The sequence below is a fragment of the Pseudophryne corroboree genome, chromosome 11, assembly GCF_028390025.1.
Source record: "Pseudophryne corroboree isolate aPseCor3 chromosome 11, aPseCor3.hap2, whole genome shotgun sequence".
Lineage (NCBI taxonomy): Eukaryota > Metazoa > Chordata > Amphibia > Anura > Myobatrachidae > Pseudophryne > Pseudophryne corroboree.
Window position 1 is genome coordinate 334,757,277 of NC_086454.1, and position 26,114 is coordinate 334,783,390.

The window sequence follows — 26,114 nt, forward strand, 5'->3', positions numbered from 1 at the left end:
ACAGTAAGAGCAGTGACATGTGAAATGTTAGGCGGTGTGTGCACAGTAAGAGCAGTGACATCTGAAATGTTAGGCGGTGTGTGCACAGTAAGAGCAGTGACATGTGAAATGTTAGGCGGTGTGTGCACAGTAAGAGCAGTGACATGTGAAATGTTAGATGGTGTGTGCACAGTAAGAGCAGTGACATGTGAAATGTTAGGCGGTGTGTGCACAGTAAGAGCAGTGACATGTGAAATGTTAGGTGGTGTGTGCACAGTAAGAGCAGTGACATGTGAAATGTTAGGTGGTGTGTGCACAGTAAGAGCAGTGACATGTGAAATGTTAGGTGGTGTGTGCACAGTAAGAGCAGTGACATGTGAAATGTTAGGTGGTGTGTGCACAGTAAGAGCAGTGACATGTGAAATGTTAGGTGGTGTGTGCACAGTAAGAGCAGTGACATGTGAAATGTTAGGTGGTGTGTGCACAGTAAGAGCAGTGACATGTGAAATGTTAGGTGGTGTGTGCACAGTAAGAGCAGCAACGTGTGAAATGTTAGGCGGTGTGTGCACAGTAAGAGCAGTGACATGTGAAATGTTAGGCGGTGTGTGCACAGTAAGAGCAGTGACATGTGAAATGTTAGGCGGTGTGTGCACAGTAAGAGCAGTGACATCTGAAATGTTAGGCGGTGTGTGCACAGTAAGAGCAGCAACAAGTGAAATGTTAGGCGGTGTGTGCACAGTAAGAGCAGTGACATGTGAAATGTTAGGCGGTGTGTGCACAGTAAGAGCAGTGACATGTGAAATGTTAGGCGGTGTGTGCACAGTAAGAGCAGTGACATGTGAAATGTTAGGCGGTGTGTGCACAGTAAGAGCAGTGACATGTGAAATGTTAGATGGTGTGTGCACAGTAAGAGCAGTGACATGTGAAACGTTAGGCGGTGTGTGCACAGTAAGAGCAGTGACATGTGAAATGTTAGGCGGTGTGTGCATAGTAAGAGCAGTGACAAGTGAAATGTTAGGCGGTGTGTGCATAGTAAGAGCAGTGACATGTGAAATGTTAAGCGGTGTGTGCCCAGTAAGAGCAGTGACATGTGAAATGTTAGATGGTGTGTGCACAGTAAGAGCAGTGACATGTGAAATGTTAGATGGTGTGTGCACAGTAAGAGCAGTGACATGTGAAATGTTAGGCGGTGTGTGCACAGTAAGAGCAGTGACATGTGAAATGTTAGGCGGTGTGTGCACAGTAAGAGCAGCGACATGTGAAATGTTAGGCGGTGTGTGCACAGTAAGAGCAGTGACATGTGAAATGTTAGATGGTGTGTGCACAGTAAGAGCAGCAACATGTGAAATGTTAGGCGGTGTGTGCACAGTAAGAGCAGTGACATGTGAAATGTTAGATGGTGTGTGCACAGTAAGAGCAGTGACATGTGAAATGTTAGATGGTGTGTGCACAGTAAGAGCAGTGACATGTGAAATGTTAGGCGGTGTGTGCACAGTAAGAGCAGTGACATGTGAAATGTTAGATGGTGTGTGCACAGTAAGACCAGTGACATGTGAAATGTTAGGCGGTGTGTGCACAGTAAGAGCAGTGACATGTGAAACGTTAGGCGGTGTGTGCCCAGTAGGATCAGCGACATGTGAAATGTTAGGCAGTGTGTGCACAGTAGGAGCAGCAACATGTGAAATGTTAGGCGGTGTGTGCACAGTAAGAGCAGCAACATGTGAAACGTTAGGCGGTGTGTGCACAGTAAGAGCAGTGACATGTGAAATGTTAGGCGGTGTGTGCCCAGTAAGAGCAGCGACATGTGAAACGTTAGGCGGTGTGTGCCCAGTAGGAGCAGCGACATGTGAAATGTTAGGCAGTGTGTGCACAGTAAGAGCAGTGACATGTGAAATGTTAGGTGGTGTGTGCACAGTAGGAGCAGCAACATGTGAAATGTTAGGCGGTGTGTGCACAGTAAGAGCAGCAACATGTGAAACGTTAGGCGGTGTGTGCACAGTAAGAGCAGCAACATGTGAAACGTTAGGCGGTGTGTGCACAGTAAGAGCAGTGACATGTGAAATGTTAGGTGGTGTGTGCACAGTAAGAGCAGTGACATGTGAAACGTTAGGCGGTGTGTGCACAGTAAGAGCAGCGACATGTGAAATGTTAGGCGGTGTGTGCACAGTAAGAGCAGCAACATGTGAAATGTTAGGCGGTGTGTGCACAGTAAGAGCAGTGACATGTGAAATGTTAGGCGGTGTGTGCATAGTAGGAGCAGTGACAAGTGAAATGTTAGGTGGTGTGTGCATAGTAGGAGCAGTGACATGTGAAATGTTAGGCGGTGTGTGCACAGTAAGAGCAGTGACATGTGAAATGTTAGGCGGTGTGTGCATAGTAGGAGCAGCAACATGTGAAATGTTAGTTGATGTGTGCATAGTGGGAACAGCGACATGTGAAACGTTAGGCGGTGTGTGCACAGTAAGAGCAGTGACATGTGAAACGTTAGGCGGTGTGTGCACAGTAAGAGCAGTGACATGTGAAATGTTAGGTGGTGTGTGCACAGTAAGAGCAGTGACATGTGAAATGTTAGGCGGTGTGTCCACAGTAAGAGCAGTGACATGTGAAATGTTAGGCGGTGTGTGCACAGTAAGAGCAGCAACATGTGAAATGTTAGGCGGTGTGTGCACAGTAAGAGCAGTGACATGTGAAACGTTAGGCGGTGTGTGCCCAGTAGGAGCAGCGACATGTGAAATGTTAGGCAGTGTGTGCACAGTAGGAGCAGCAACATGTGAAATGTTAGGCGGTGTGTGCACAGTAAGAGCAGCAACATGTGAAACGTTAGGCGGTGTGTGCACAGTAAGAGCAGTGACATGTGAAATGTTAGGCGGTGTGTGCCCAGTAAGAGCAGCGACATGTGAAATGTTAGGCAGTGTGTGCACAGTAGGAGCAGCAACATGTGAAATGTTAGGCGGTGTGTGCACAGTAAGAGCAGCAACATGTGAAACGTTAGGCGGTGTGTGCACAGTAAGAGCAGCAACATGTGAAACGTTAGGCGGTGTGTGCACAGTAAGAGCAGCAACATGTGAAACGTTAGGCGGTGTGTGCACAGTAAGAGCAGTGACATGTGAAATGTTAGTTGATGTGTGCATAGTGGGAACAGCGACATGTGAAACGTTAGGCGGTGTGTGCACAGTAAGAGCAGCAACATGTGAAATGTTAGGCGGTGTGTGCACAGTAAGAGCAGTGACATGTGAAATGTTAGGCGGTGTGTGCACAGTAAGAGCAGTGACATGTGAAATGTTAGGCGGTGTGTGCACAGTAAGAGCAGTGACATGTGAAATGTTAGGCGGTGTGTGCACAGTAAGAGCAGTGACATGTGAAACGTTAGGCGGTGTGTGCATAGTGGGAACAGCGACATGTGAAACGTTAGGCGGTGTGTGCACAGTAAGAGCAGTGACATGTGAAATGTTAGGCGGTGTGTGCACAGTAAGAGCAGTGACATGTGAAACGTTAGGCGGTGTGTGCACAGTAAGAGCAGTGACAAGTGAAATGTTAGGCGGTGTGTGCCCAGTAAGAGCAGCGACATGTGAAATGTTAGGCGGTGTGTGCACAGTAAGAGCAGTGACATGTGAAATGTTAGGCGGTGTGTGCACAGTAAGAGCAGTGACATGTGAAATGTTAGGCGGTGTGTGCACAGTAAGAGCAGTGACATGTGAAATGTTAGGCGGTGTGTGCACAGTAAGAGCAGTGACAAGTGAAATGTTAGGCGGTGTGTGCCCAGTAAGAGCAGTGACATGTGAAATGTTAGGCGGTGTGTGCACAGTAAGAGCAGTGACATGTGAAATGTTAGGCGGTGTGTGCACAGTAAGAGCAGTGACATGTGAAATGTTAGGCGGTGTGTGCACAGTAAGAGCAGTGACATGTGAAATGTTAGGCGGTGTGTGCACAGTAAGAGCAGTGACAAGTGAAATGTTAGGCGGTGTGTGCCCAGTAAGAGCAGTGACATGTGAAATGTTAGGCGGTGTGTGCACAGTAAGAGCAGTGACATGTGAAATGTTAGGCGGTGTGTGCACAGTAAGAGCAGTGACAAGTGAAATGTTAGGCGGTGTGTGCCCAGTAAGAGCAGCAACATGTGAAACGTTAGGCGGTGTGTGCACAGTAAGAGCAGTGACAAGTGAAATGTTAGATGGTGTGTGCACAGTAAGAGCAGTGACATGTGAAATGTTAGGCGGTGTGTGCACAGTAAGAGCAGTGACATGTGAAATGTTAGGCGGTGTGTGCACAGTAAGAGCAGCGACATGTGAAATGTTAGGCGGTGTGTGCACAGTAAGAGCAGTGACATGTGAAATGTTAGGCGGTGTGTGCACAGTAAGAGCAGTGACATGTGAAATGTTAGGCGGTGTGTGCACAGTAAGAGCAGCGACATGTGAAATGTTAGGCGGTGTGTGCACAGTAAGAGCAGCAACATGTGAAATGTTAGGCGGTGTGTGCACAGTAAGAGCAGCGACATGTGAAATGTTAGGTGGTGTGTGCACAGTAAGAGCAGTGACATGTGAAATGTTAGGCGGTGTGTGCACAGTAAGAGCAGTGACATGTGAAATGTTAGGCGGTGTGTGCACAGTAAGAGCAGTGACATGTGAAATGTTAGGCGGTGTGTGCACAGTAAGAGCAGTGACATGTGAAACGTTAGGCGGTGTGTGCACAGTAAGAGCAGTGACATGTGAAATGTTAGGCGGTGTGTGCACAGTAAGAGCAGCGACATGTGAAACGTTAGGACGGTGTGTGCACAGTAAGAGCAGTGACATGTGAAATGTTTGGCGGTGTGTGCACAGTAAGAGCAGTGACATGTGAAATGTTAGGCGGTGTGTGCACAGTAAGAGCAGTGACATGTGAAACGTTAGGCGGTGTGTGCCCAGTAGGAGCAGCGACATGTGAAATGTTAGGCAGTGTGTGCACAGTAGGAGCAGCAACATGTGAAATGTTAGGCGGTGTGTGCACAGTAAGAGCAGCAACATGTGAAACGTTAGGCGGTGTGTGCACAGTAAGAGCAATGACATGTGAAATGTTAGGCGGTGTGTGCACAGTCAGAGCAGTGACATGTGAAATGTTAGGCGGTGTGTGCACAGTAAGAGCAGCAACATGTGAAACGTTAGGCGGTGTGTGCACAGTAAGAGCAGCAACATGTGAAACGTTAGGCGGTGTGTGCACAGTAAGAGCAGTGACATGTGAAATGTTAGTTGATGTGTGCATAGTGGGAACAGCGACATGTGAAACGTTAGGCGGTGTGTGCACAGTAAGAGCAGCAACATGTGAAATGTTAGGCGGTGTGTGCACAGTAAGAGCAGTGACATGTGAAATGTTAGGCGGTGTGTGCACAGTAAGAGCAGTGACATGTGAAATGTTAGGCGGTGTGTGCACAGTAAGAGCAGTGACATGTGAAATGTTAGTTGATGTGTGCATAGTGGGAACAGCGACATGTGAAACGTTAGGCGGTGTGTGCACAGTAAGAGCAGTGACATGTGAAATGTTAGGCGGTGTGTGCACAGTAAGAGCAGTGACATGTGAAACGTTAGGCGGTGTGTGCACAGTAAGAGCAGTGACATGTGAAATGTTAGGCGGTGTGTGCCCAGTAAGAGCAGCGACATGTGAAATGTTAGGCGGTGTGTGCACAGTAAGAGCAGTGACATGTGAAATGTTAGGCGGTGTGTGCACAGTAAGAGCAGTGACATGTGAAATGTTAGGCGGTGTGTGCACAGTAAGAGCAGTGACATGTGAAATGTTAGGCGGTGTGTGCACAGTAAGAGCAGTGACAAGTGAAATGTTAGGCGGTGTGTGCCCAGTAAGAGCAGTGACATGTGAAATGTTAGGCGGTGTGTGCACAGTAAGAGCAGTGACATGTGAAATGTTAGGCGGTGTGTGCACAGTAAGAGCAGTGACAAGTGAAATGTTAGGCGGTGTGTGCCCAGTAAGAGCAGCAACATGTGAAACGTTAGGCGGTGTGTGCACAGTAAGAGCAGCAACATGTGAAATGTTAGGCGGTGTGTGCACAGTAAGAGCAGTGACATGTGAAGCGTTAGGCGGTGTGTGCACAGTAAGAGCAGTGACATGTGAAATGTTAGGCGGTGTGTGCACAGTAAGAGCAGTGACAAGTGAAATGTTAGGCGGTGTGTGCACAGTAAGAGCAGCAACATGTGAAACGTTAGGCGGTGTGTGCCCAGTAAGAGCAGTGACATGTGAAATGTTAGGTGGTGTGTGCACAGTAAGAGCAGCAACATGTGAAATGTTAGGCGGTGTGTGCACAGTAAGAGCAGTGACATGTGAAGCGTTAGGCGGTGTGTGCACAGTAAGAGCAGTGACATGTGAAATGTTAGGCGGTGTGTGCACAGTAAGAGCAGTGACATGTGAAATGTTAGGTGGTGTGTGCACAGTAAGAGCAGTGACATGTGAAATGTTAGGCGGTGTGTGCACAGTAAGAGCAGTGACATGTGAAATGTTAGGTGGTGTGTGCACAGTAAGAGCAGTGACATGTGAAATGTTAGGCGGTGTGTGCACAGTAAGAGCAGTGACATGTGAAATGTTAGGTGGTGTGTGCATAGTAAGAGCAGCGACATGTGAAATGTTAGGTGGTGTGTGCATAGTAAGAGCAGCGACATGTGAAATGTTAGGTGGTGTGTGCATAGTAAGAGCAGCGACATGTGAAATGTTAGTTGATGTGTGCACAGTAAGAGCAGCGACATGTGAAATGTTAGGTGGTGTGTGCACAGTAAGAGCAGCGACATGTGAAATGTTAGGCGGTGTGTGCATAGTAAGAGCAGTGACATGTGAAATGTTAGGCGGTGTGTGCACAGTAAGAGCAGTGACATGTGAAATGTTAGGCGGTGTGTGCACAGTAAGAGCAGTGACATGTGAAATGTTAGGCGGTGTGTGCATAGTAAGAGCAGTGACATGTGAAATGTTAGGCGGTGTGTGCACAGTAAGAGCAGTGACATGTGAAATGTTAGGCGGTGTGTGCACAGTAAGAGCAGTGACATGTGAAATGTTAGGCGGTGTGTGCACAGTAAGAGCAGTGACATGTGAAATGTTAGGCGGTGTGTGCACAGTAAGAGCAGCGACATGTGAAATGTTAGGCGGTGTGTGCACAGTAAGAGCAGCAACATGTGAAATGTTAGGCGGTGTGTGCACAGTAAGAGCAGCGACATGTGAAATGTTAGGTGGTGTGTGCACAGTAAGAGCAGCAACATGTGAAATGTTAGGCGGTGTGTGCACAGTAAGAGCAGCAACATGTGAAATGTTAGGCGGTGTGTGCACAGTAAGAGCAGCGACATGTGAAATGTTAGGCGGTGTGTGCACAGTAAGAGCAGTGACATGTGAAATGTTAGGCGGTGTGTGCACAGTAAGAGCAGTGACATGTGAAATGTTAGGCAGTGTGTGCACAGTAAGAGCAGTGACATGTGAAATGTTAGGCGGTGTGTGCACAGTAAGAGCAGTGACATGTGAAACGTTAGGCGGTGTGTGCACAGTAAGAGCAGCGACATGTGAAATGTTAGGCGGTGTGTGCACAGTAAGAGCAGTGACAAGTGAAATGTTAGGCGGTGTGTGCACAGTAAGAGCAGCAACATGTGAAACGTTAGGCGGTGTGTGCACAGTAAGAGCAGCAACATGTGAAACGTTAGGCGGTGTGTGCACAGTAAGAGCAGTGACAAGTGAAATGTTAGGCGGTGTGTGCACAGTAAGAGCAGCAACGTGTGAAACATTAGGCGGTGTGTGCACAGTAAGAGCAGTGACATGTGAAATGTTAGGTGGCAGTGGCGGATCCAGGGGGGGGGCACCCAGGCACGTGCCCCCCCTGTCATTTTTTTTTTTAACGAGGAGAAGCTTTTTACGCTCCTTACACTGTCCGAGTGACAGTGAGAACCTGGCTGCTGCCGCTGGTGGCTGCCTGTAGGGGGAGCTGCAGCGGAAGCGCAGCTCCTCTCAGGCAGTTCAAGGGACCATGAGACAGAGCTACGTGAGGCAGTGGCTGCTGTCTTCGGCTCCCACAGTAATGTAAGGTGAGGAGGGGGTTCAGTTTACTATTAATTAGTGTGTGTATTGCTATGTAAATGTATAGTGTGTGTGTGTGTAACTATGTATATATGCTGTATGCATGTGTACTGTGTGTGCATATATGCTGTGTGTGTGTAACTATGTATATATGCTTTATGCATGTGTACTGTGTGTGCATATATGCTGTGGGTGTGTGTATGTATGTACAGTATGCTGTGTGTGTATGCTGTGTGCATATATACTGTGTATATGTTACGTATAGTGTGTGTATGTATAGTATGCTGTGTGCATGTATACTATGTATGTGCATGCATACTATGTATGTATGTTTGCATGTATACCGTGTTATTATGTATGTGTACTGTGTGCATGTATACTGTGTGAGTGTGTGTATGATGTGTGCATGTAAACTGTGTACGCATGTATGCTGTGTACAGTATGTGTGTGTATGTCTATGTACAGATGTTCTGTGTGTAAGTGTGTATATATATATATATATACAAAGACAAATACTCTCCCTCTGCGCTTTAGCACAACAAGAAAATGGGGAATTAGATATGGCTGCCCAAATTCCGCTAAGTCCCTTGTTAGGAGGGACTAAAAATAGGAATATGTAGCAATAGAGGAATAGGCGCCTTTGGGATGTATTTCCTCCCAATAATAAATAGGATTCAGCAGGAATCTCTAGACGTATATTAATATATGTTTGCTCAATATTTTAGAGCATAAAAATCACATTAACATGTTCCATATAAAATTTATTAAAACATAAAAACACAAGCAATGGTACAATGAATTAAGTATCCATCCTTAACAAATGACACCGAACAATTATACAGAGGACAAGTAGAATAACTTTTACAGACTCCTCCTTCTCCTTATAGCAAGTTTGGAGATTGGTGTGACAAATAGAAAAACCCAACGCGTTTCGTCTTGCTCAAAGACTTCATCAGGGGTATATCTCGAATGCTTGATAAAAATTGATAGACTGTCACATGAATTAACACATAGGCGTTCAGGATACTTGAATACTACCCACACATCAGTGGGATATATAGATGAAAAATAGATTGGGCCTTTTATTTCAAATGCTTGACTGACAAGTTCAAATACACAGGTCTAACAAGGGTTCATATAGATGTGTGACCCTCCAGCAGATCAGCAGTGTTCAGCTCAGTTCCAGTGGAACTGAGCTGAACACTGCTGATCTGCTGGAGGGTCACACATCTATATGAACCCTTGTTAGACCTGTGTATTTGAACTTGTCAGTCAAGCATTTGAAATAAAAGGCCCAATCTATTTTTCATCTATATATCCCACTGATGTGTGGGTAGTATTCAAGTATCCTGAACGCCTATGTGTTAATTCATGTGACAGTCTATCAATTTTTATCAAGCATTCGAGATATACCCCTGATGAAGTCTTTGAGCAAGACGAAACGCGTTGGGTTTTTCTATTTGTCACACCAATCTCCAAACTTGCTATAAGGAGAAGGAGGAGTCTGTAAAAGTTATTCTACTTGTCCTCTGTATAATTGTTCGGTGTCATTTGTTAAGGATGGATACTTAATTCATTGTACCATTGCTTGTGTTTTTATGTTTTAATAAATTTTATATGGAACATGTTAATGTGATTTTTATGCTCTAAAATATTGAGCAAACATATATTAATATACGTCTAGAGATTCCTGCTGAATCCTATTTATTATTGGGAGGAAATACATCCCAAAGGCGCCTATTCCTCTATTGCTACATATACATATATATATATATATATATATATATATATATACACACACACACCTTGTGCAGTGTGCTGGCTGCTCAATTACAAACACACACACGTACGGACCCCCCCATGAAAATCCTGCGTTTGCCACTGATACCATACAGTAACAGGGTGCGTAGTCAATACCCCTTTTCCACTCGCTCAAAAAACACGGTCAAATGCACGGGGGCGCGCATTTACCCGTGTTTTTTGCAAGTGGAAAAGGGTAAACTCGGATCAAGTGATCCGGGAATCCTACCCTGGTAGCTAGCCGGGTTGAACACGTGTTCAACCCGGCTAGCTGTCTAGTGTGAACGGGAGCTGTGTCGAGGTGACACGGCTCCCGTTCACAGTGCATAGGGAAGGCGGCGCTGGGAGATCATGTGATCTCCCTGCGCTGCCCCTGCCGTGTCACTAGAAGCGTCACCAACCCGGCATTTGCCGGGTTGTGACTGCTAATGGGAAAGGGACCGAGCACGGGTCGCAGCAGGGGGCAGCTCCTGTGTCAGGCTCCCGGCTGCGACCCGTGCTCGTTAGTGGAAAAGGGGTATTAGCGTGCATAGCCTCCGTGTCCCTTACAGCAGCACCAGTCCCGGCTCCCGGCAACGTCGCACATCTGCTGTAATTAGGATGCGACAATGCCACAGCCTGACAGGGGACAGGGAATCTGGGAGAAGAAAGCAGGCTTTGCTGCTGTGAGGTGGGTGGACGTAAGGGGACAGGTAGATGCTGAAAACAGGACAGTGGACAGAGGGCATAGGCGTAGGAACGGGGGGGGGGCAGATTGACCCCCCCCCACAAACATGATGCGTCGCCCCTTTCTGTACTAGCCGGCTGTCTCTCAATTGGTGATGTATTACTGGGAGGAGGCATGGCTGTAGTAATGCATCACCATTGAGGAGACAGCTGGGTATTACAGAAGAGGGGCGACGCATCACGTTTGTGGGGGGGGGGGTCAATCTGCCCCCCCCGTTCCTATGCCTATGCCCTCTGTCCACCGTCAGAATGAACTTGCCCCCCCCAGCGTGAAGTCATTCTGAGGGCACTATATTAAAAACACACTGGACCACTCCAACAAAAATGGGGACTATAAAAAAAATTATTACAGAAAGGGACGCTGTAACTAAAAACACACTTGCCCTGTCCCCTACCAGGCCTGTCCCCGCACACTCACCCTGTCCCGTACCAGGCCTGTCCCCGCACACTTGCCCTATCCCCACACACACACCCTGTCCCCTACCAGGCCCTGCTCACTTACCGTCCCCGCACTCTCATCCTGTCACCCACTGCCCTAGTACTCCATGCCCCCAGCGTGATGAAAACGAGGGCGTGACGCATGGGTATGGCATTCTCTGTGAGGCCAAACCCCTTGTTACAATGCCACACTCTTTTCACAGGAGCATGTGCCGAACCCCCCCTTCCTTCCCCTATTGTGGTGCCCCCCCTGTCATTTTGTTCTGGATCCGCCCCTGTTAGGTGGTGTGTGCACAGTAAGAGCAGTGACATGTGAAACGTTAGGCGGTGTGTGCATAGTAAGAGCAGTGACATGTGAAATGTTAGGCGGTGTGTGCACAGTAAGAGCAGTGACATGTGAAATGTTAGGCGGTGTGTGCACAGTAAGAGCAGTGACATGTGAAACGTTAGGCGGTGTGTGCACAGTAAGAGCAGTGACATGTGAAATGTTAGGCGGTGTGTGCACAGTAAGAGCAGTGACATGTGAAACGTTAGGCGGTGTGTGTGTGCACAGTAAGAGCAGCAACATGTGAAACGTTAGGCGGTGTGTGCACAGTAAGAGCAGCAACATGTGAAACGTTAGGCGGTGTGTGCACAGTAAGAGCAGTGACATGTGAAACGTTAGGTGGTGTGTCTATAGTAGGAGCAGTGACAAGTGAAACTTTAGTGTGTGTGTGTGTGTGTGTGTGTGTGTGTGTGTGTGTGTGTGTGTGTGTGTGTGTAGTAGGAGCAGCGACAAGTGCAGTGTTAGGCAGTGTGTTTATAGTAGGAGCAGTGACAAGTTTCAGCGTTAGTCGGAATGTGTGCATGGCAGGAGCAATGACAAAAGCATCCTACACAGAGAGAATACTGATAGGCAATTTATTCACTTAACAGAGTTGTCTACAACAAGACCACCAGAATGGCAACGAATGCTCCGGGTGTTGACGTCCGCGTCCCTGGCTTTGGAAAAACATTTTCTGTTGAATATCTGGATAAAAGCAAGTTAGCTGGTAATATATTGTTGAATGACTGTCATCCTACATTTCTAGCTATTCCTCTGTCTGTAACTCTGCACTGACCCTGGTCCCTGTGAGGATATGGATTTATGATCACTCAGGTAAAATAGCAAATGCCCTTTATTGTAAATATACACACACAGTATTATTATTATTATTACATTTTATGTATAAGGCGCCACATGTGTTTCGCAGCGCCGTACAAAGGACAGTACAGGGGACAAAACATTGCATTACAGTAAATAAATAACAGAAATAGAGTACAGGTAACAGAGCACCACACATTCTCAAGACATAATACAGCTAAGATGTAAGTATTGAGGGAGTGATCATCGTACTACTAGAGGCTGGTGGCCATAGATGGAGAGATGAGCCTTTACTAGCAGGATAAAGATGGTCGTTGAGTATAGAGATGAGCGGGTTCGGTTTCTCTGAATCCGAACCCGCCCGAACTTCATGTTTTTTTTCACGGGTCCGAGCGACTCGGATCTTCCCGCCTTGCTCGGTTAACCCGAGCGCGCCCGAACGTCATCATGACGCTGTCGGATTCTCGCGAGGCTCGGATTCTATTGCGAGACTCGGATTCTATATAAGGAGCCGCGCGTCGCCGCCATTTTCACACGTGCATTGAGATTGATAGGGAGAGGACGTGGCTGGCGTCCTCTCCATTTAGATTATAAGAGAGAGAGATTTACTGGAGCTTAGGACTAGGAGGAGTACTGTAGAAGTGTAGAGAGTGCAGAGAGTTTACTAGTGAGTGACCACCAGACAGTGCAGTTTATTTAATATATCCGTTCTCTGCCTGAAAAAAGCGATACACACAGTGACTCAGTCACATACCATATCTGTGTGCACTGCTCAGGCTCAGCCCAGTGTGCTGCATCATCTATATATATTATATATCTGTCTGACTGCTCAGCTCACACAGCTTATAATTGTGGGGGAGACTGGGGAGCACTGCAGTGCCAGTTATAGGTTATAGCAGGAGCCAGGAGTACATAATATTATATAGTGAGTGACCACCAGACAGTGCAGTTTATTTAATATATCCGTTCTCTGCCTGAAAAAAGCGATACACACAGTGACTCAGTCACATACCATATCTGTGTGCACTGCTCAGGCTCAGCCCAGTGTGCTGCATCATCTATATATATTATATATCTGTCTGACTGCTCAGCTCACACAGCTTATAATTGTGGGGGAGACTGGGGAGCACTGCAGTGCCAGTTATAGGTTATAGCAGGAGCCAGGAGTACATAATATTATATAGTGAGTGACCACCAGACAGTGCAGTTTATTTAATATATCCGTTCTCTGCCTGAAAAAAGCGATACACACAGTGACTCAGTCACATACCATATCTGTGTGCACTGCTCAGGCTCAGCCCAGTGTGCTGCATCATCTATATATATTATATATCTGTCTGACTGCTCAGCTCACACAGCTTATAATTGTGGGGGAGACTGGGGAGCACTGCAGTGCCAGTTATAGGTTATAGCAGGAGCCAGGAGTACATAATATTATATTAAAATTAAACAGTGCACACTTTTGCTGCAGGAGTGCCACTGCCAGTGTGACTGACCAGTGACCTGACCACACTGACCACCAGTATAGTTAGTAGTATACTTATATTGTGATTGCCTGAAAAAGTTAAACACTCGTCGTGTGACTTCACTTGTGTGTTGTTGTTTTTTTTATTCTATAAAAATAAAACTCATTCTGCTGACAGACAGTGTCCAGCAGGTCCGTCATTATATAATATATAATATATACCTGTCCGGCTGCAGTAGTGATATATATATATATTTTATATCATTTATCATCCAGTCGCAGCAGACACAGTACGGTAGTTCACGGCTGTGGCTACCTCTGTGTCTGCACTCGGCAGGCAGTCCGTCCATAATTGTATACCACCTAACCGTGGTTTTTTTTTCTTCTTTATACATACATACTACTACGACATCTCTTTATCAACCAGTCTATATTAGCAGCAGACACAGTACAGTACGGTAGTTCACGGCTGTGGCTACCTCTGTGTCTGCACTCGGCAGGCAGTCCGTCCATAATTGTATACCACCTAACCGTGGTTTTTTTTTCTTTCTTCTTTATACATACATAGTTACATAGACATCTCTTTATCAACCAGTCTATATTAGCAGCAGACACAGTACAGTACGGTAGTTCACGGCTGTGGCTACCTCTGTGTCTGCACTCGGCAGGCAGTCCGTCCATAATTGTATACCACCTAACCCTGGTTTTTTTTTCTTTCTTCTTTATACATACATAGTTACATAGACATCTCTTTATCAACCAGTCTATATTAGCAGCAGACACAGTACAGTACGGTAGTTCACGGCTGTGGCTACCTCTGTGTCTGCACTCGGCAGGCAGTCCATAATTGTATACTAGTATCCATCTCCATTGTTTACCTGAGGTGCCTTTTAGTTGTGCCTATTAAAATATGGAGAACAAAAATGTTGAGGTTCCAAAATTAGGGAAAGATCAAGATCCACTTCCACCTCGTGCTGAAGCTGCTGCCACTAGTCATGGCCGAGACGATGAAATGCCAGCAACGTCGTCTGCCAAGGCCGATGCCCAATGTCATAGTACAGAGCATGTCAAATCCAAAACACCAAATATCAGTAAAAAAAGGACTCCAAAACCTAAAATAAAATTGTCGGAGGAGAAGCGTAAACTTGCCAATATGCCATTTACCACACGGAGTGGCAAGGAACGGCTGAGGCCCTGGCCTATGTTCATGGCTAGTGGTTCAGCTTCACATGAGGATGGAAGCACTCAGCCTCTCGCTAGAAAACTGAAAAGACTCAAGCTGGCAAAAGCACCGCAAAGAACTGTGCGTTCTTCGAAATCCCAAATCCACAAGGAGAGTCCAATTGTGTCGGTTGCGATGCCTGACCTTCCCAACACTGGACGTGAAGAGCATGCGCCTTCCACCATTTGCACGCCCCCTGCAAGTGCTGGAAGGAGCACCCGCAGTCCAGTTCCTGATAGTCAGATTGAAGATGAAGATGTTGAAGTACACCAGGATGAGGAGGATATGGGTGTTGCTGGCGCTGGGGAGGAAATTGACCAGGAGGATTCTGATGGTGAGGTGGTTTGTTTAAGTCAGGCACCCGGGGAGACACCTGTTGTCCGTGGGAGGAATATGGCCGTTGACATGCCTGGTGAAAATACCAAAAAAATCAGCTCTTCAGTGTGGAGGTATTTCAACAGAAAAGCGGACAACAGGTGTCAAGCCGTGTGTTGCCTTTGTCAAGCTGTAATAAGTAGGGGTAAGGACGTTAACCACCTCGGAACATCCTCCCTTATACGTCACCTGCAGCGCATTCATAATAAGTCAGTGACAAGTTCAAAAACTTTGGGCGACAGCGGAAGCAGTCCACTGACCAGTAAATCCCTTCCTCTTGTAACCAAGCTCACGCAAACCACCCCACCAACTCCCTCAGTGTCAATTTCCTCCTTCCCCAGGAATGCCAATAGTCCTGCAGGCCATGTCACTGGCAATTCTGACGAGTCCTCTCCTGCCTGGGATTCCTCCAATGCATCCTTGCGTGTAACGCCTACTGCTGCTGGCGCTGCTGTTGTTGCTGCTGGGAGTCGATGGTCATCCCAGAGGGGAAGTCGTAAGCCCACTTGTACTACTTCCAGTAAGCAATTGACTGTCCAACAGTCCTTTGCGAGGAAGATGAAATATCACAGCAGTCATCCTGCTGCAAAGCGGATAACTGAGGCCTTGACAACTATGTTGGTGTTAGACGTGCGTCCGGTATCCGCCGTTAGTTCACAGGGAACTAGACAATTTATTGAGGCAGTGTGCCCCCGTTACCAAATACCATCTAGGTTCCACTTCTGTAGGCAGGCGATACCGAGAATGTACACGGACGTCAGAAAAAGACTCACCAGTGTCCTAAAAAATGCAGTTGTACCCAATGTCCACTTAACCACGGACATGTGGACAAGTGGAGCAGGGCAGGGTCAGGACTATATGACTGTGACAGCCCACTGGGTAGATGTATGGACTCCCGCCGCAAGAACAGCAGCGGCGGCACCAGTAGCAGCATCTCGCGAACGCCAACTCTTTCCTAGGCAGGCTACGCTTTGTATCACCGCTTTCCAGAATACGCACACAGCTGAAAACCTCTTACGGCAACTGAGGAAGATCATCGCGGAATGGCTTACCCCAATTGGACTCTCCTGTGGATTTGTGGCATCGGACAACGCCAGCAATATTGTGTGTGCATTAAATATGGGCAAATTCCAGCACGTCCCATGTTTTGCACATACCTTGAATTTGGTGGTGCAGAATTTTTTAAAAAACGACAGGGGCGTGCAAGAGATGCTGTCGGTGGCCAGAAGAATTGCGGGACACTTTCGGCGTACAGGCACCACGTACAGAAGACTGGAGCACCACCAAAAACTACTGAACCTGCCCTGCCATCATCTGAAGCAAGAAGTGGTAACGAGGTGGAATTCAACCCTCTATATGCTTCAGAGGTTGGAGGAGCAGCAAAAGGCCATTCAAGCCTATACAATTGAGCACGATATAGTAGGTGGAATGCACCTGTCTCAAGCGCAGTGGAGAATGATTTCAACGTTGTGCAAGGTTCTGATGCCCTTTGAACTTGCCACACGTGAAGTCAGTTCAGACACTGCCAGCCTGAGTCAGGTCATTCCCCTCATCAGGCTTTTGCAGAAGAAGCTGGAGACATTGAAGGAGGAGCTAACACGGAGCGATTCCGCTAGGCATGTGGGACTTGTGGATGGAGCCCTTAATTCGCTTAACAAGGATTCACGGGTGGTCAATCTGTTGAAATCAGAGCACTACATTTTGGCCACCGTGCTCGATCCTAGATTTAAAGCCTACCTTGGATCTCTCTTTCCGGCAGACACAGGTCTGCTGGGGTTGAAAGACCTGCTGGTGACAAAATTGTCAAGTCAAGCGGAACGCGACCTGTCAACATCTCCTCCTTCACATTCTCCCGCAACTGGGGGTGCGAGGAAAAGGCTCAGAATTCCGAGCCCACCCGCTGGCGGTGATGCAGGGCAGTCTGGAGCGACTGCTGATGCTGACATCTGGTCCGGACTGAAGGACCTGACAACGATTACGGACATGTCGTCTACTGTCACTGCATATGATTCTCTCAACATTGATAGAATGGTGGAGGATTATATGAGTGACCGCATCCAAGTAGGCACGTCACACAGTCCGTACTTATACTGGCAGGAAAAAGAGGCAATTTGGAGGCCCTTGCACAAACTGGCTTTATTCTACCTAAGTTGCCCTCCCACAAGTGTGTACTCCGAAAGAGTGTTTAGTGCCGCCGCTCACCTTGTCAGCAATCGGCGTACGAGGTTACATCCAGAAAATGTGGAGAAGATGATGTTCATTAAAATGAATTATAATCAATTCCTCCGCGGAGACATTGACCAGCAGCAATTGCCTCCACAAAGTACACAGGGAGCTGAGATGGTGGATTCCAGTGGGGACGAATTGATAATCTGTGAGGAGGGGGATGTACACGGTGATATATCGGAGGGTGATGATGAGGTGGACATCTTGCCTCTGTAGAGCCAGTTTGTGCAAGGAGAGATTAATTGCTTCTTTTTGGGGGGGGGTCCAAACCAACCCGTCATATCAGTCACAGTCGTGTGGCAGACCCTGTCACTGAAATGATGGGTTGGTTAAAGTGTGCATGTCCTGTTTTGTTTATACAACATAAGGGTGGGTGGGAGGGCCCAAGGACAATTCCATCTTGCACCTCTTTTTTCTTTTCTTTTTCTTTGCATCATGTGCTGATTGGGGAGGGTTTTTTGGAAGGGACATCCTGCGTGACACTGCAGTGCCACTCCTAAATGGGCCCGGTGTTTGTGTCGGCCACTAGGGTCGCTAATCTTACTCACACAGTCAGCTACCTCATTGCGCCTCTTTTTTTCTTTGCGTCATGTGCTGTTTGGGGAGGGTTTTTTGGAAGGGACATCCTGCGTGACACTGCAGTGCCACTCCTAGATGGGCCCGGTGTTTGTGTCGGCAACTAGGGTCGCTAATCTTACTCACACAGCTACCTCATTGCGCCTCTTTTTTTCTTTGCGTCATGTGCTGTTTGGGGAGGGTTTTTTGGAAGGGCCATCCTGCGTGACACTGCAGTGCCACTCCTAGATGGGCCCGGTGTTTGTGTCGGCCACTAGGGTCGCTAATCTTACTCACACAGCTACCTCATTGCGCCTCTTTTTTTCTTTGCGTCATGTGCTGTTTGGGGAGGGTTTTTTGGAAGGGACATCCTGCGTGACACTGCAGTGCCACTCCTAGATGGGCCCGGTGTTTGTGTCGGCCACTAGGGTCGCTTATCTTACTCACACAGCGACCTCGGTGCAAATTTTAGGACTAAAAATAATATTGTGAGGTGTGAGGTATTCAGAATAGACTGAAAATGAGTGGAAATTATGGTTATTAATAATACTATGGGATCAAAATGACCCCCAAATTCTATGATTTAAGCTGTTTTTTAGGGTTTTTTGAAAAAAACACCCGAATCCAAAACACACCCGAATCCGACAAAAAAAATTCGGTGAGGTTTTGCCAAAACGCGTTCGAACCCAAAACACGGCCGCGGAACCGAACCCAAAACCAAAACACAAAACCCGAAAAATTTCAGGCGCTCATCTCTAGTTGAGTAGGGGAGAGCTGTGAGTGAAATGTGTTGAGACGAGGGCTTAGATAACAAGAGGAAAGAGGGCCCTGCTCTGAAGAGCTAACAATCTATTGGGGAGGGGCGACAGACAGATGACAAGAGGTGCAGGCTAGTGGGAGGTAGCCTGATGGCAGTATGCAAGCAAAGCTGAGATGTTCACGGCATGAGGCAGGGGGGTGGAGGCGCGGCTTAAGCACTGGGTTATGCATCGGGAGGGTATGCTTTGATGAATAGGTGGGTTTTTAGTCCCCGTTTGAAGCTTTGCAAGGTTGGGGAGAGTCTAATGGAGCGGTGGAGTGCGTTCCACTGAAGGGGTGCAGCACGGGCAAAATCCTGAACTCGTGCATGGGAAGCAGTGACCAGGGCGGTGGAGAGGCGACGGTCATATAACTATATAAATACCAGCCAGGATGGTATCTCACTTGCAATATTAATATATGATTACAGAGCCGGCCCTAACCAATATGATGCCCTAGGCAAGATTTTGGCTGGTGCCCCCTAGCACCACCGCTGGTTCCGCCTCGGACCTTGCACCTCTTTTCCAGCACCATCACCCCTCACCCATAGTAGTCCTTATTTTGGTGTTTGTACCCCCTATATTTTAAATAGGAACAGTTAGCACATTTGGCGCAGAGCCCAAAAAGGGGTGTGTTCTTGCTGGCAAGGGGTATGGCCACACAATAGTAACCCCAATTCCAATTACGCCACACAGTACTGCAACTTTATTCACATTTTATCATGCGATATTTTGTCCATAATTCATATTACCACCCACAGTAGTATTACTTTACCTTATAAACGTTACTCCTCACAGTAGAGCCACTTATTTACATTACATCACACTGAATTGCTCCTTATTCACATTACACCACACTCTATTGCTCTTTATTCATATTAGACGACACAGTAGTGCCCTTTCTATACACAATGCCACATATAGTAGAGCACATTATACACATAATGCCACACATTAGTAATGCATTTATACACCTAATTCCACACAGTAATGCCCCTTACACATTATTAATGTCCGTATAAACATAATGCGCCTTACACATTATGACAACCTTTATTAATGCCCTTTTACACATAATGTACCTTACACATATGTCGCACATTATTAATGCCCTTATACACATAATGACATACATAGTGCCCCCTACACATTTGCTGCACATTGTTAGTGCCCCAATACACATAATGACACACATACAGTAGTACCCTGTTACACATATGCCACACATTATTAATGCCCTTATACACATAATAACACACATAGTGCCCCCTACACATTTGCTGCACATTATTAGTGCCCCTATGCACATAATGACACACATACAGTAGTACCCTGTTACACATATGCCGCACATTATTAATGCCCACATACACATAATGACACACATAGTGCCCTTTACACATATGTTGCACATTATTAATGCCCTCATACACATAATGACACACATAGTGCTCCTTACACATATGTTGCACATTATTAATGCATTTTTACATGACACACATAATGCTCCTTACACATATTCCGAACACTACTGCACAACCAACCCACTCACATGCACACAGCACTCACACTGCCACTAACACTGTGACCTTTGCCTCTGCTTGGATACAGATGTGTCCTCATAAATCTTGCCTCAATGCTAACGTCGGACACCTTTTTTATGAAAATGCATCTTATTTGCATTGCTATGTGGCTAGGATGCACAAGCAGCTTCTGCTGATTAAAATGATATGCAGCATGCCTATATACTGTGTGAGACTGTGGCTGTATCTGCATAAGAAATGCTACACACAGAATATAGGCATGCCACATATCATTTTAATCAGCAGAAGCTGCTGATGCCCCTAGGCATATCAAATGCCCTAGGCAATTGCCTAGTTTGCCTATGCCTATGACCGGCTCTGTATGATTACAGATGTCTGCGGTTTCCTGCTGTTACATGCCAGATGTATTCCTGTGTCTACTAGCCTGAGATACCAGCTGACACATCTCCCTATGCCAGGAATACTCCCCACTGAAGGCACCGCAATGCCTAGTCAGCATCTGCACTCCATCATTCCAACTACATCTCTCTAGACCAGGCATTCCCAACCGCGGTCCTCAAGGCACACCAACAGTGCAGGTTTTCGTGATATCCAGGCTTCAGCACAGATGTTTAAATAAAAATAACTGAGCTACTAATTAAGTCACCTGTGTCTAAGCCTGGATATCACTAAAAGCAGGACTGATACAGGCCCTACACACTGGCCGATTTTTTGAAAGATATGAACGATCTCGTTCATAAATGAACGAGAACTCGTTCATATCTTTCAGTGTGGAGGCTCCAGCGATGAACGATGCGCGGTCCCGCGCTCGTTCATCGCTGGTCCCCCGTCGGCTGTGCATGCAGGCCAATATGGACGATCTCGTCCATATTTGCCTGCAGTTCTATGGAGCCGCGTGACGGGGGGAGTGAAGAAACTTCACTCCCCACGTCACTGCCCCCACGCCGCCGGGTCGCTCGTCGGCCGTATCCGCCGTCGGGCAGCTCGGCGGCGGGTCGGCCAGTGTGTAGGGCCCCTTAGTGTGCCTTGAGAACCGAGGTTGGGAAACACTGCTCTAGACCTTCTCTGCAGATATAGGTGGTCATTCAGAGTTGTTCGCTCGCTATTTTTTTCTCGCAGCGGAGCGATTAGTCGCTAATGCGCATGCGCAATGTCCGCAGTGCGACTGCGCCAAGTAAATTTGCTATGCAGTTAGGTATTTTACTCACGGCATTACGAGGTTTTTTCTTCGTTCTGGTGATCGTAATGTGATTGACAGGAAGTGGGTGTTTCTGGGCGGAAACAGGCCGTTTTATGGGTGTGTGCGAAAAAACGCTACAGTTTCTGGGAAAAACGCGGGAGTGGCTGAAGAAACGGAGGAGTGTCTGGGCGAACACTGGGTGTGTTTGTGACGTCAAACCAGGAACGACAAGCACTGAACTGATCGCAGATGCCGAGTAAGTGTGGAGCTACTCAGAAACTGCTAAGAAGTGTCTATTCGCAATTCTGCTAATCTTTCGTTCGCAATTTTGATAACCTAAGATTCACTCCCAGTAGGCGGCGGCTTAGCGTGTGCAAAGCTGCTAAAAGCAGCTTGCAAGCGAACAACTCGGAATGAGGGCCCATGTGCACTGCAGGTGTGGCAGATGTAACATGTGCAGAGAGAGTTAGATTTGGGTGGGATATTTTATTTCTGTGCAGGGTAATACTGGCTGCTTTATTTTTACACTGCAAATTAGATTGCAGATTGAACACACCACACCCAAATCTAACTCTCTCTGCACATGTTATATCTGCCTCCCCTGCAGTGCACATGGGCCCTCATTCCGAGTTGATCGCTCGCAAGGCGATTTTAGCAGAGTTACACACGCTAAGCCGCCGCCTACTGGGAGTGAATCTTAGCTTCTTAAAATTGCGACCGATGTATTCGCAATATTGCGATTACAAACTACTTAGCAGTTTCAGAGTAGCTTCAGACTTACTCGGCATCTGCGATCAGTTCAGTGCTTGTCGTTCCTGGTTTGACGTCATAAACACACCCAGCGTTCGCCCAGACACTCCTCCGTTTCTCCGGCCACTCCTGCGTTTTTTCCGGAAACGGTAGCGTTTTTAACCACACGCCCCTGAAACGCCGTGTTTCCGCCCAGTAACACCCATTTCCTGTCAATCACATTACGATCGCCGGAGCGAAGAAAAAGCCGTGAGTAAAAATACTATCTTCATTGTTAAATTACTTGGCGCAGTCGCAGTGCGAATATTGCGCATGCGTACTAAGCGGAATTTCACTGCGATGCGATGAAATATACCGAGCAAACGACTCGGAATGAGGGCCATGGTTTTGCCCAGTTGCTAACAGAATTCCTGCTGCGATCAACTTGGAATTACCCCCCATGTGCACTGCAAGTGGGGAAGATGTAACATGTGCAGAGAGAGTTAGATTTTGGTGGGGTGTGTTCAAACTGAAATCTAAATTGCAGTGTAAAAATAAAGCAGCCAGTATTTACCCTGCACAGAAACAATATACCCACCCAAATCTAACTCTCTCTGCACATGTTATATCTGCCACACCTGCAGTGCACATTGGCCCTCATTCCGAGTTGATCGCTAACTGCCGTTGTTCGCAGCGCAGCGATCAGGCTAAAAATCTGCATTTCTGCGCATGCGTATGGGGTGCACTGCGCACACGCGACGTACTTTCACAAAAGCCGATGCAGTTTCACACAAGTTCTAGCAACGCTTTTCAGTCGCACTGCTGGCCGCAGAGTGATTGACAGGAAGTGGGTGTTTCTGGGTGGTAACTGACCTTTTTCGGGGAGTGTGTGTAAAAATGCAGGCATGCCGGATAAAAACGCAGGAGTGGCTGGAAAAACGTATTCGTGGCTGGCCGAACGCAGGGTGTGTTTGTGACGTCAAAACAGGAACCAAATAGTCTGAAGTGATCGCTAGCTAGGAGTAGGTCTCGAGCTACTCAGAAACTGCACAATTTTTTTTTGTAGCCGCTCTGCGATCCTTTCGTTCACACTTCTGCTAAGCTAAGATACACTCCCAGTAGGCGGCGGCTTAGCGTTTGCACTGCTGCTAAAAGCAGCTAGCGAGCGAACAACTCGGAATGAGGGCCATGGTTTTGCCCAACTGCTAACAAATTTGCTGCTGCAATCAACTCTGAATTACCCCCTTAACCATAATGTCTAAGTACCCACTATGTTAAGTGAGCATGTGGAAATAGAAAATCCAAATTATAATATAAAAGACCTCTACAGCCACCACTAAAGTAGATATTATAATCAGGATGAAACTCTCAGTGCGTGGCAACCTGGTGCCAAAACCACCGATCATTGCAGATACTCAAAGTGTGGGATCCTAAAATATGCCTTCCAATACTTTATTGTACCTGGATTATAGCCCCCTTTGCCATATATGCAGTCTCCTGTCTGCTACAGACAGAGGTGTAGCTAGGTGCCATGGTGCCCAGAGCAAGGGTATGTGTCAGCGCCCCCTCTCCTGTTCTAAATTGGGGGCACGTTGCATTTGAAAAGAAAAAATATTTAAAAATCCTAAATCGGTGACAGGGCGATTTTAGACTTTATGGATCTAGGGGCAAAAGTTTTCTTTGGGCGCCCTTCATGATCAAAATAGGACCAGCCCTGTTTCCTACCTAGCCTCTGAGTCAGTGTGCGTCCTCTCTGCTTCTCCTCCTGATGCTCTGCGGCTGCCTATACTGCGGACCGCGATATAGAGTAGGGGCAGCAGTGCGCCCTCTAACTTTCCGGCACCCGGAGCTTGCGCTACACTGGAACCACCCTCGCTACACCCCTGGCTACAGAGCCCCTCGCTGGTGTACAAGTATGCCGCTATAAGTAGTCTCTCACCTGTGACATGCACGGACTGCTCCAGAACCCCTCCCTAGTGTACATGTGTGCCGCTATAGGTGGTCTCCTGCCTGCGACGTTATGCACATACTACTACATAGCCCCTCCCTAGTGTACATGTGTGCCGCTATAGGTGGTCTCCTGCCTGCGACGTTATGCACATACTGCTACATAGCCCCTCCCTAGTGTACATGTGTGCCGCTATAGGTGGTCTCCTGCCTGCGACGTTATGCACATACTGCTACATAGCCCCTCCCTAGTGTACATGTGTGGCGCTATAGGTAGTCTCCTGCCTGCGACGTTATGCACATACTGCTACATAGCCCCTCCCTAGTGTACATGTGGCGCTATAGGTAGTCTCCTGCCTGCGACGTTATGCACATACTGCTACATAGCCCCTCCCTGGTGTACATGTGTGCCGCTATAGGTGGTCTCCTGCCTGCGACGTTATGCACATACTGCTACATAGTCCCTCCCTGGTGTACATGTGTGCCGCTATAGGTGGTCTCCTGCCTGCGACGTTATGCACATACTACTACATAGCCCCTCCCTAGTGTACATGTGTGGCGCTATAGGTAGTTTCCTGCCTGCGATGTTATGCACATACTACTACATAGCCCCTCCCTAGTGTACATGTGTGGTGCTATAGGTGGTCTCCTGCCTGCGACGTTATGCACATACTGCTACATAGCCCCTCCCTGGTGTACATGTGTGCCGCTATAGGTGGTCTCCTGCCTGCGATGTTATGCACATACTACTACAGAGCCCCTCCCTAGTGTACATGTGTGCCGCTATAGGTGGTCTCCTGCCTGCGATGTTATGCATGTGCTTCTACAGAGCCCCTCCCTGGTGTACATGTGTGCCGCTATAGGTGGTCTCCTGCCTGCGATGTTATGCATGTGCTTCTACAGAGCCCCTCCCTGGTGTAGATGTGTGCCACTATAGGCGGTCTCCTGTCTGCGACAATATTCACATTCTGTTACAGTGCCCCTCCCTGGTGTACACATGTGCTGCTATAGGTGGTCTCCTGCCCATGACGTTATGCACAGTTTGTTACAGCGCCCCTACCTGGTGTACACATGTGCCGCTATAGGTGGTCTCCTGCCCATGACGTTATCCATATTCAGTTGCAGAGCCCATCCCTGGTGTACACATGTGCTGCTATAGGTGGTCTCCGGCCCATGACGTTATGCACGTTCTGCTACAGAGCCCCTCCCTGTTGTACATGTGTGCCGCTATAGGTGGTATCCTGCCTGCGACATTATGCACATTCTGTTACAGAACACCTCCCTGGTGTACACATGTGCCGCTATAGGCGGTCTGCCTGCAACATTATATGTGTGCTGCTCCAGAGCCCCTCCCTGGTGTACATGTGTGCCGCTATAGGTGGTTTCCTGCCTACGATGTTATGCACATGCTGCTACAGAACCACTCCCTGGTGTCACATGTGCTGCTATAGGCGGTCTCCTGCCTGTACATTATGCACGTGCTGCTACAGAGCCCCTCTGTGGTGTACACGTGTGCCGCTATAGGTGGTCTCCTGCCTGCTACATTATGCACGTACTGCTACAGTGCCACTCCCTGGAAGACATGTGTGCTGCTATAGGTGGTCTCCTGCCTGCGACTTTATGCACGTACTGCTACAGAGCCCCTCCCTGGTGTACATGTGTGCTGCTATAGGTGGTATCCTGTCTGTGACGTTATGCGCGTTCTGTTACAGAACCCCTCTCTGGTGTACATGTGTGCCGCTATAGGCGGTCTGCCTGCAACGTTATGTGTGTGCTGCTCCAGATCCTCTTCCTGGTGTACGTGTGTGCCGCTATAGGCGGTCTCCTGCCTGCGATGTTATGTGTATGCTGCTAAAGAGCCCCTCCCTGGTGTACGTGTGTGCCACTATAGGCGGTCTCCTGCCTACGATGTTATGCATGTGCTGCTTCAGAACCTCTACCTGGTATATGTGTGTGCCTCGCAATGTGCAAGGACTGAGATGT

The 26,114-nt window shown here is 47.6% G+C and overlaps 1 protein-coding gene across 2 annotated transcripts in view; it reads left to right on the forward strand.

Annotated features, from left to right (window-relative positions):
- The window catches only part of LCAT (lecithin-cholesterol acyltransferase), a 94,871-nt gene that overhangs the window by 34,811 nt on the left and 33,946 nt on the right, over positions 1 to 26,114 (forward strand). For both annotated transcript variants that reach the window (XM_063946239.1, XM_063946240.1), the window contains exon 4: positions 11,884 to 11,999. In XM_063946239.1, coding sequence (XP_063802309.1) covers positions 11,884 to 11,999 — 116 coding nt within the window. The remainder of the gene's footprint in view (positions 1 to 11,883; positions 12,000 to 26,114) is intronic.